This window comes from Mirounga angustirostris, unplaced genomic scaffold (genome assembly GCF_029215605.1).
Source record: "Mirounga angustirostris isolate CCGP_5_RB_7025 unplaced genomic scaffold, mMirAng1.0.hap1 SCAF_16, whole genome shotgun sequence".
NCBI classification, from domain to species: Eukaryota; Metazoa; Chordata; class Mammalia; order Carnivora; family Phocidae; genus Mirounga; species Mirounga angustirostris.
Window position 1 is genome coordinate 48,848,084 of NW_026991724.1, and position 9,596 is coordinate 48,857,679.

At 54.7% G+C, this 9,596-nt stretch overlaps 2 protein-coding genes across 5 annotated transcripts in view; one reads left to right on the forward strand and one right to left on the reverse strand.

The window, feature by feature from the left end:
• XRCC1 (X-ray repair cross complementing 1) overlaps positions 1–2,484 on the reverse strand; it is a 26,512-nt gene extending 24,028 nt beyond the window's left edge. For both annotated transcript variants that reach the window (XM_045891648.3, XM_045891645.3), the window contains exons 1-2: positions 2,367–2,484; positions 1,902–1,994 (exon numbers count right to left, since the gene is read on the reverse strand). In XM_045891648.3, coding sequence (XP_045747604.1) covers positions 1,902–1,994; positions 2,367–2,417 — 144 coding nt within the window. In that variant the 5' untranslated portion in view covers positions 2,418–2,484. The remainder of the gene's footprint in view (positions 1–1,901; positions 1,995–2,366) is intronic.
• PINLYP (phospholipase A2 inhibitor and LY6/PLAUR domain containing) lies at positions 2,321–8,159 on the forward strand. Of its 3 annotated transcripts, XM_064580635.1 has the most exons (7): positions 2,328–2,459; positions 2,696–2,815; positions 3,623–3,769; positions 4,744–4,860; positions 6,517–6,669; positions 6,929–7,072; positions 7,279–8,159. In XM_064580635.1, exons 3-7 carry the CDS (start codon positions 3,700–3,702, stop codon positions 7,431–7,433), a joined length of 639 nt encoding a protein of 212 aa, XP_064436705.1. In that variant the 5' UTR covers positions 2,328–2,459; positions 2,696–2,815; positions 3,623–3,699; the 3' UTR covers positions 7,434–8,159. The 3 variants fall into 3 exon arrangements, with proteins under 3 accessions (XP_045747606.1, XP_064436705.1, XP_045747607.1); XM_045891650.3 differs by lacking the exon at positions 2,696–2,815 and having other exon boundaries at positions 2,321–2,459; XM_045891651.3 differs by lacking the exons at positions 2,328–2,459; positions 2,696–2,815 and having other exon boundaries at positions 4,724–4,860.
• The last annotated feature ends 1,437 nt before the right edge of the window (positions 8,160–9,596 follow it).

The following is a 9,596-nucleotide window of genomic DNA, read 5'->3' on the forward strand; positions in this document are numbered from 1 at the left end:
GAAGGTACACCTTCTCAAGCTGCCCCTTCTCTGGGTTTCCCATTTCAGTGACAGCTGCAATATCTCCCTCAGTCTCCCAGACCAGAGAACCCTGTGCTTTGCTCTGGCCCCTCTGGTTCCCGCATCCCCCTGTCACGTCTCTCTTCCCTCTGGTCTCTCTGCTCCCACTGCAACTAGGGTACAGAATGGAATGTGATTCTCCCAGGGTCACCTGATCCTAAGAGAACCCAGGAGAATCATCACCCAGTAATAAAAACACGAATCCCTCCCTTTACACAAACATCTACCTGTTGACAGAGCACTTTTGCAGACGCTATGTCACCTCATTTTCACAATGACCCCGGGCTTAGATCTCATTATTCTCAATGGACAGGTGAGAAAACAGGTTCAGAGAAATGGAAAAATGTGCCTGAGGTCACAGAATGAGTAAGAGGAAGAGATGGGGACTTGAATCCAGGTCCCAAGACTAAATTGTGAGCAACTTGTCCCTCCCTCAGTTTATATATTTATTTGTTTTGTACCTCCTCAGTTTTAAACACTGGCTTTAAGCAAGTGGCATAACCTCTCTGGGACTCAGTTTCCTCATCTCTCAAATGGAGATAATACTAGACTCTAGGTCATGGGGTTTTTATAGATTCAATGAGTTGATCCATGCGAGGTGTTCAAAAACATAACTGGCAGTTGCAATGTTGAACCAATGTCAGCTCTCATTATTATTACTCTGTTAGGGACTGAGAAGATGTTTAAACTTCTAAAATCAGAAAGTCTTATAGGTCTGCGTATTTTTCCTGGGGAGAGAATCCTCAGCTTCTCTGTAATTCTAAAAAGGCTCTGTGAGCTCCAACTTTTTCGGAACCACTGGGCAAAAGAGATATCAAGAAAAGGTTCAACACAATCATGTAAGCCTTGCTCCGCAACATCCCTCCCCAGGGGCGCCTGGGTGGCTCAGTCGTTAAGCGTCTGCCTTCGGCGCAGGTCATGATCCCAGGGTCCTGGGATTGGGTCCCGCATCGGGCTCCCTGCTCTGCGGGAGGCCTGCTTCTCCCTCTCCCACTCTCCCTGCTTGTGTTCCCTCTCTCGCTGTGTCTCTCTCTCTCTCTGAAATAAATAAATAAATAAAATCTTTAAAAAAAAAAAAAAAAGAAAGCCAGTGTGTGAACACAAAGCAGTGTGACAAAGTGTTCAGAGCACCAATGTGGGTTTGAGTCTTAGCATGCCATTGACTGATGGTGATAAGGGCCCCTGCGTCACACTGCACCTGTGAACAGCGAGATCATCCAGGCCAGTACCCAGCACAGAGCAGATGCTTCAAATATGCTTAGCTCTCTCCTCCCACCAGTTTCTTATCCGTGACAGGAACAGCCCGCTTGGAATTCTGTAACCATATGGGGTCAAACCACACTTTCCTCCATGCCTGCCTCCAACTTCACAGCACTGGGGTGAAGAGTGGGTGAGAGCACTCAGAAGAACCTGGCAAGCATTCTAGAATGGCACTTAGCCTAACCACGTCACTCCTCCCCACTTCCCGCTTCAGTTTCCCCATCTTTAAAGTGGGGTTGATTGGTTTCCATGAACTTCGGGGACACTTTCCAGCCCTGAGCCCACTGACTTCAGGAGGCAGGATAGTGAGAATGATGCACTCTGTTCCAGCTGAGGAAACTGAGGCCCAGAAAGTAAAAACAACCACACATTGATTCCTATGGTCATCCTGGCCTAGTCCTTGGGCCACCTGTGTCCTCTGCTAAGGGGCACAGCAATCACACTGCCCATTTTCCAGGTAAGGAAGCTGAAGTCCAGAAGGGAAAGTGTCTTAACCCACTGCCAGTTGGCTCAAGAGCCGTGTCTGAACCTTGAGTCTCCAGACTCCTATTAGGAAGGAGACAGGGGGAGGGCAGGATCACCTGGAGCACCACAGAGATGGTCTTCTCGCCTGCCTTGGCTGCTCGCCATTTTCGGTAAGTGTCCGCCTTGAGGAGGTTTTCTGCACAGTGGGTCTGGAGATAAGCGTGGAAAAAGGAAAGTAAGGGTACAGGGAAGAGAGCTCGGTCCCCGGCTCTCACATTATTCCTTTGAGTCCTCCCGAGCCCTCTGCGCTGCCCCCGATTTAAAATTCCCCGTTAATCCCACCACACCCTGCCTCGAGTCCCCTGTAACATTTTCCCCTGGATGCTCCCCAGTGCCTCCTTTCCCGACCGGAAGTTCCCCTATTCCACATCTCTCCCAGAATTCCCTCATAGCCTCCTGGAATTCCCCCATGACCCGCCACAGACTTCCGTGAAGTTCCCTTTCACTCTCCCAAAGTTCCTGTGGTGCCCCCGCATGGATTCCCTGACGTCTTCCAACCTCCTCCCAAGCCAGCTCCTCACCGAGTCCTGGCTACTGCAGGACACCACATGGCGGAGACGGATCTCCGGCATGTCAACGTCTTGGGCTTCGCCTGGCGCGAAGGATGAAAGAAGGTCCGAGTTTGGGGGGGGGGGGGGTGGGGGGGGGGTGCTCCCTGCGCGGGCTGAAGTGCGCAAGCGCACAGGCTTCGGGCCTTTCAAACCGCGGCGCGCCGGCTCACGCGTCGACGCCGCGCATGCCCAGTCTCGCCTCTCCGGAGCGAGGCGCTTAGTTCCCTAGCAACGGGCTTTCCTCTAAGCTCCGCCTCCCGGTGTTGTTCACACCCTGCTTTCTGGGCGCCTGGCAACAGGAGCGGCCTCCGGGATTGGCCCCTAGAAAAAAATTCGCCATTCTCATTGGACGATGCAGTCACCGCCCAAACTGAAGCCTTAGAAAATAGGAGAACGCAGACCTGACTGGTTTTTCCCAGGTAACCTGGAGCATACTGCTACGGGATCCTCTCCACGGGTTCCTGCGGTTACACTCCTCCCCGCTACCCCACCACCATGCACACACGAACAAAATCTCCGATCTCTCCAGGATTATGCCTGAGGCCAAGAGAGAGTGGATCAAAGACTTATCTAAATAAGACCCAAAGCATGCATCCAAACCAGATACACCCAACCTAGAATGCTTTCACCGATGCCTCAGTTTCCCAATATGTGACCTGTGGGCATCTGTCTCCTACCACGCCCGCCCCTGCCTGTTGACAGTCATCCCTCTGTTCGGTCCCCGTGAGACCCAGAGGTGCAGCCCCAGGCGGGATCGGAGCTGCGGACAGCCCAAACACAGAAGAGGGAATATGAGCCAAGCGCACGAAGAAGGAAGAGAGACAGGGCGCCTAGTCCCCCGCAGAACGAGCCTGGACATGCTGGGCCCTCCCAAGTAGGGCCCCACCCACGCTGGGCGCCTCCTTGGAAAGAGAGGGAAGAGAGAGGGGATCTCAGTCCTAGCAGCCACCCTATACCTAGAGGGAATCAAGTGACCCGACTCTGACCTTGGGCTTCAGGCCAGAAAAGAGGGGGAGAGGAGGGCGGTGGGAATGTGAGAAAACAGGAAAGTGACCTTCTGGGTCTTGATGGAAGAGGGGGCTAGAAGCCCAGAGTCCTAGGGTCCCTGTGGAGCAGGTAGCTGAGCATGAGATGCCCATGTCCCTTTTGGATTCTGGTTCCGTATCCCCAACGCAGAGCCACAAAGGCCTGCCCTGAGATCTTACCTCAGCTATTTCTCACCTCAGGGTGAAGGTGGATCCAGACCCGCCCCTCCTCAGCTTCCTATAAGGGCTGGGGACCTGGGACTACAGGTTCACTCACCATGAGGACTCCCATGAAACCGGGGACCTTCCTGCTGGCGTTTACGCTGCTCTGCACCCTCCTGGGTCTGGGTAAGTGAGAAGGGATCTGGACCATGAGGACCATGAGAGAGCACTCAGCAAGGTCTTGGAGGGGGACAGAGGTGGTGTCCTGGGAATTCAGATTCATGGTGAAGGCAGGGTCTGAAGGAAGAGAAAGCCTGGGGCCTCAAGGGAAGAAAAGCTCAAAAGTTCATGTGACTGGATCCCTGAGAAAGGAGGGAGCTTGGTGGGCTCTGAATCCTCTGTCCCCCCAGGCAAGGTCTCCAAATAAGACAGGAAGTCTAGGAAATTGGATGAGAGCATGACTAGAAAGGGAAGGAAAAAAAAAAAAAAGCTGGGGGGAGGGCAGCATGGGGGAGTAGAGATTTCCTTTCTTCCTGGATTCTAGAGTTCAGACCCCCAGCCCCCCTTCCCTTAGAGGTGGGAGTTCAGACAAGCTCCACCTTCCCCAGGACCCATGTCTGGGCCCCCAGTTGCCTCCTCTCTTAGGACCAAGGAGTCCATGCCCTCTGCCCTCTTGGTCTTGACTCTCCCTTCTTGATCTGGGATGAAGACCCCAGGCTCAGGTTCCCCTGCCTAAGCTCCTACCATCCCCAAGACCTACACCTGGTCTTGTGTCCAAGAAACAGCTGGACCTGAAGCTTCACAAAAGCCCTTGGAAACCTTCACCAGGACCCCTCCCTGTCCCCCAGCCTTCTCAGAGGACCCTAGCGTTCCAAGTCCCCAGCCTTGTAATTAGGGAAACAGGCTCCCCGGTGGAGTCGCTTCCCGCCCCTGGAAGCGGCCCTGCTGGCTTCCCCACCGCGTCCCAGCAAGAGCCCTGGACAGCTCCCTGGACAGCGGTCAGTGCTCCACCCCTGAACAATTAGGGAGACACCTGTCCCTCCTCCCTCAGGACTCCAAATCCGGCCCCCTTTGCCCCATCTCCCTCTGGACCCTGAAGTCTCATTGGTGGTCCGCTGACCATGCCCCTCATGTCGACAGCCTGGCTCTCTACACTGCAGGGTGCCCGCTGAGCTGTGAAGTGTGCCGGGGCTCCGGGCCCACGTGCAGCGGAAAAATGAAGGCCTGCGAGGCCGGCAAGGACGCATGCGTGGTCATCGTCGGGGAGTCGAGCACAAGTACGAAGAGGGTCTGGCGTCACACCCTGGGGAGGTGGTTGTGCCTTCAAGGGTAGAAGATAGCTTCACGCCAAGGGAGGGATCATCACGGTGCTCATGTGGGAGGTCAGGGAAGAGGGAAAGACTATCCTGAGGTGGTGGGTGGAAGGAAGCGAATTCAATGGGATGGTAGAAACCACTGTTCTCAGGGATTTCGGGAAAACGAGACTCTGCAAAATATTAGATTGGGGGGGCGGGGGCAGATATAGAGACTTTCTTAGGCAGGTGGAGATGAGGAAAGGAAAGGACATGGGGAACAGAACAGGTGAGAGGGGTAGAATCTAATAGGCAGGAGGTAGAATGGGGGTGGGGGAGGAATAAAAGAGAAAGAAGAGGCTGGTGTGGGTTGGGAAGAATGTGATCAGGTTGACCATTTAGGGTGAGAGGGAGGAATCGTCCAAAATGGGAGGAAGAGACCCCACCCCCACCCCCCGGGGATGGTGGGGGTGGTGCGGGATGGAAGGGACCATTCCCGACAGGAGGAGGTCGAGGGAGAGACATAAAAGGGGCCATGCCAGACAGGAGAGGAAAGAGAACCCTGAAGTATGAAGCAAATCGTCGTGAAGAGAAGTAGATGGAGATGGGGAGGCAGGTGGGTGAATTGGGAGAGGAGGGCGTGACTTCAATGGAAGGGACCGCCCCAGACCCGAGAAAGGATAGGGGAGAGGTGGAGAGACCACGGGGGCGGCGGGGGTGGGGGGTGGAGCGCAGGGCTTTTCATTCAAAGCTGAAAAGGACCATTCATTAGACACAGGAGGGGAGATGATGGGGCCGAGGCAGGTGTGAAGGCGGCGGAGCTGAGGGCCACCTGGAGTGTAGGAAGAAACCACGCCCTACCGGAGGGGGTGTGTAAGGAGGGTGGGATAGAGGATTGCACGCTGCCCTATCTAGCGAGCAGGCGTTGGCAGGTGGGCGAAAGGACCTGAAGGCCTTGAAGAGACGACCCCAGGCTTATAGGAGGGAGATTCAAACCCTGGGACTGGGGGAGAGGAAGGTGGGGAAAAAGCACCTTTTAGGAGGTGATGAGGAAAATCCTTGGATTGGGTTGGGAGAGACCACCACTTGGTCGCGAGAGGGAAGACCACGGAGACTGGAAGAGACCACTGCAGCCAAGACGTGGGGGCAGCAAGAGACCACCTTAGGGGATATGGGTGTTGCAGGGTGGGGTTGGGGGTGGCCTCCCAGGGTTTGTTGGATGGGATTTGGAAGGTGCAGGAGGAGGGCGAAGATGGAGAAGGCTGGGAGAGACCATTTCGCACAAGCCTAGACAGGACCTAGACAGGAAGATGGCAGTGGGGCGGGGCGGGGCAGAAGGGACCCGGTCAGGCAGGCACCTGGGCTTGGCAATGGGGAGCTGCAAGAGGCCATCAGGCAGACTGGGGGCTATGGTAATGGGGCGGGTGGCGGGGGCGCCACTTTATAAACTACTCCAGACCATACCCCAGGCAAATAAAGGGGCATGGCTTTGGGGCGCTGGAAGAGACCACCCTAGGCAGTCGCAGGGGTGTGAGAAGTGCAGGGTTGGGAGACCCCCCCTCTCACGGAGGCAGGGTCCGCGCTGGAGTGGGGTCAGCAGGCGCAGCGGGGGCCCTCCCTTCCTTGCCCCCCATCCTTCAGAGGGCCATCACGCTCTGAACACCTACAAGGCCTGCATGAAGTACAGCGACTGCTACACGGGATTCGTGTCCACCACGATGGGCCCCAAGGACTACATGGTGTCCAACACCCGCTGCTGCCAGAGTGACGGCTGTAACCATGGCTCCGTGCCCCGTGAGTGCCAGCTCAGCCCCGCATCGGGACTCGCTTCTTCCAGCCGCCCCTAGAGAGCCCACTCTGTGTGCCCCCGCCTGCCTCTGCCCCGCGCTCAGACGCTGGGCAACTTGCTTGCCGTGCCCCTCAGTTTGCTTACCTGGAAAGGCAGTGTCCATTCGCAGCCCATGTCCCTCCCCCCGACCCCCCCCCCCCCGGTTTGTTGTGAGGTGAGGGAAGGCTTTCATCTCTGCACCTTACACTGCACCTTCATCCCCAGCTCCCCAGAACAATCGCACTGAGAACGGTCTCCAGTGCCCAGCCTGCATCGCGCCCTTTCAGGAGACATGCCCTGGGACCCAGGCAGCCCGCTGTGTTGGCCAGGAAACCCACTGCGTCTACTTCGCTGGCAACGTGCAGGCTGGTGAGGGGAACCTGGATCTCTAGAGGAGGGGACAGGGCCCCAGAACTGGAAGCCCATACTGCCAGGTTCTAGGGGAGATGGTGGCTCCGGGGAACTGGGTGAGGACATGCAGAGTGGGGCAGTGGAGGGGTGGGGGGGAGGGAGACCCCTGGGTGGTGAGGAAGGCGGGGGTAGGGGCCGACTCCATTCTGAAATCCCCTTCTCAGGTCTCATCAGCCCCAAATTTGCCACTCGGGGCTGTGCTACAGAGAGTGCCTGCTACGCCAAGGCTGGGGCCCAGGTGCCTTCAGCCTCCTATCTCTACTTCCTCCACCGAGCAGACTGCCTTCCAGCCTCCCAGCCCCCTAGCAGGGCAGAGTGAAGAACTGAGGAATATGTGGCTTGAGCCACATATTTGTCCTCAGCCTACACCTCCCCATGTGCCTGAGTTCTTGTGATATGATGCATCTCAGGAAGGTAGGGTGCAGAAAGCAGGGGTCCTAACCCTTGGGAACTTCCTCTTTGCAAGGAAGGGAGAGAAGACCCTACTGTTTATTAAAGGAGTGCTCCCTGCTGGGCTGCTGTGCAGTGTTCTCCATGCTGTACCTCATTTCAGAATCCCAACAACTCTGTGAAGTGGATATTATTATCCCAATTTTACAGATGAACAAACTGAGGCCACAGGTTGTGGTCACTTCCCTTGGGTCAAACCACTAGGGAGGGGCAGACCCCGCGTCCATGATCACTTCTCCTGACTAACCTCTCCCTCTTTTTGCCTGTTTTCACGTCTGCAAAATGTGGATGGTAATAGTTATAACCTCGTTGGGTTGTTATGTCAAATGAAAGAAAACTGCAAAAGCATTTGGTGCGGTGCCTAGCACCTGTAAGACAATGTTGGTTCTAGAGACTATATGTCTGTAAATGGTAATCATCATAATAGCTGCTACTCAATGAGTGGCCATTACTTGGAAGGCGCTAAACACTCTCCTCAATCAGATTATGCTACAGTAACAAGCAAGTCCCTAATCTCAGTGGTTTAAAGCAACAACGTTGTATTAGTCGACTAATGTTGCAGCCATGCTGTGTAACAAACCATCCCCAAACTGAACCATTACAACAAGCATTCTTCTTTCTGAGGGTTTGTGGGTGGCTGGCTCTGCATTAGCTGGTTTGGCTCCAGTTTGGGAGGAGGATTCAAGTTCTGGGATCAGTGGCTAATAATGTTCTTACAGCAGATCAGAAGAGCACAAGAGCCCAAGTGCATTAAAAGCCCCTACTGAGGTCCAGTGTGCTAACATTCCATTGAGTCAAGTAAATCATATGGTCAAAGCCAACATCAACTGAGCAAGGAAGGGTGCTCCGTTTCCAGTGGGAGGGAGGAGAGCAGTATTTGCTGAACAAGTCCCCATTCACAAATAGTCGAGTCTTCCCTCACCCTACGTGTCCAGCACCGTTCACAGAGTGTTCTGCTCATCACAATCGTGGAGCAGCCACCAACTCGAACATTGCTGTGTACAGGAAAAAGCACAGGGATGTCTCATGTGGGTGATTAAATGCCGTGACCCAGAAGTGACTTGACATAACTCATGGGATGGAGCTAGTCACATGGCCCACCAAACCCAATGGGGTTGGGGGGTGGGGCGGCTAGGAAGTGCAGTCCTGCTTGGTGACATTGACCACGGACGTGTTTTGTAAACAGCAAGAATGGCTGCCAGGGCCTCTAGCAGAGAGTTCTCATTTTATCTTCACGACAACTCCCTGTGATAGGCACTGTTATTCTCAGCCCTGTTTTCAGAAGAACCTGAGGCTCAGAGGAGGGATGTTACATTGGAGTTCACACAACTACAAAGCGGCAGAGCTTAAGATTTTAATCATTGCGTCACATCGAGGGGGGAAAAGGACCACAGCACACAGAGAGGGAACAAGCCTATATCCATTATCTTTGGCTGTATCTTTCTGTAACCACCCCAAAACTTAGTCGCTTAGAACACTCAATCCCCTTTTATTTAGCTCATGATTCCGCCAGGCCACACTTTGGCCTGGGATCAGCCGGGTGGCTCTTTTGCTGGGTTCAGCTTGTCAGCTAGGCAGCTCTGCTTCAGAAGGTTGGCTGGCTGTCGCTTGGGGTGTCAAGACTGACTGGGCCACATGCCTCTACTCACCCAGCAGGTTAGCCTGGACTTCTTGGCGTGGCAGGGGTTCCAAGGGCAGCGAGAGAGGAAGCCCTGATATGTGAGCACTTTTCAAGCGTCTACTTGTATGGTGTTTGCTGTTTGTTGTTCCTGTGGCCAGGCAAATCACACGGCCAGCTCTAGAGTCAGAAGGGACTCTCCAAGAACAGAGAGAGGCATTAATGGACCAAGCTGCTTCCAGAGCTGGGATGCTTTACTGTCACAAGCCCCTAAGGTCTAAATGTCACTTTTCCACCTGCATCTACCTTCCCCCACCCCATCCCGGGAGTCTCTGGATTCCAGCTCAAGGGGTTCTTTCCCAAACAGACCCTCACCATCCAGCACTCCTCTCCCAGGACCCAGGAGTCCCCACC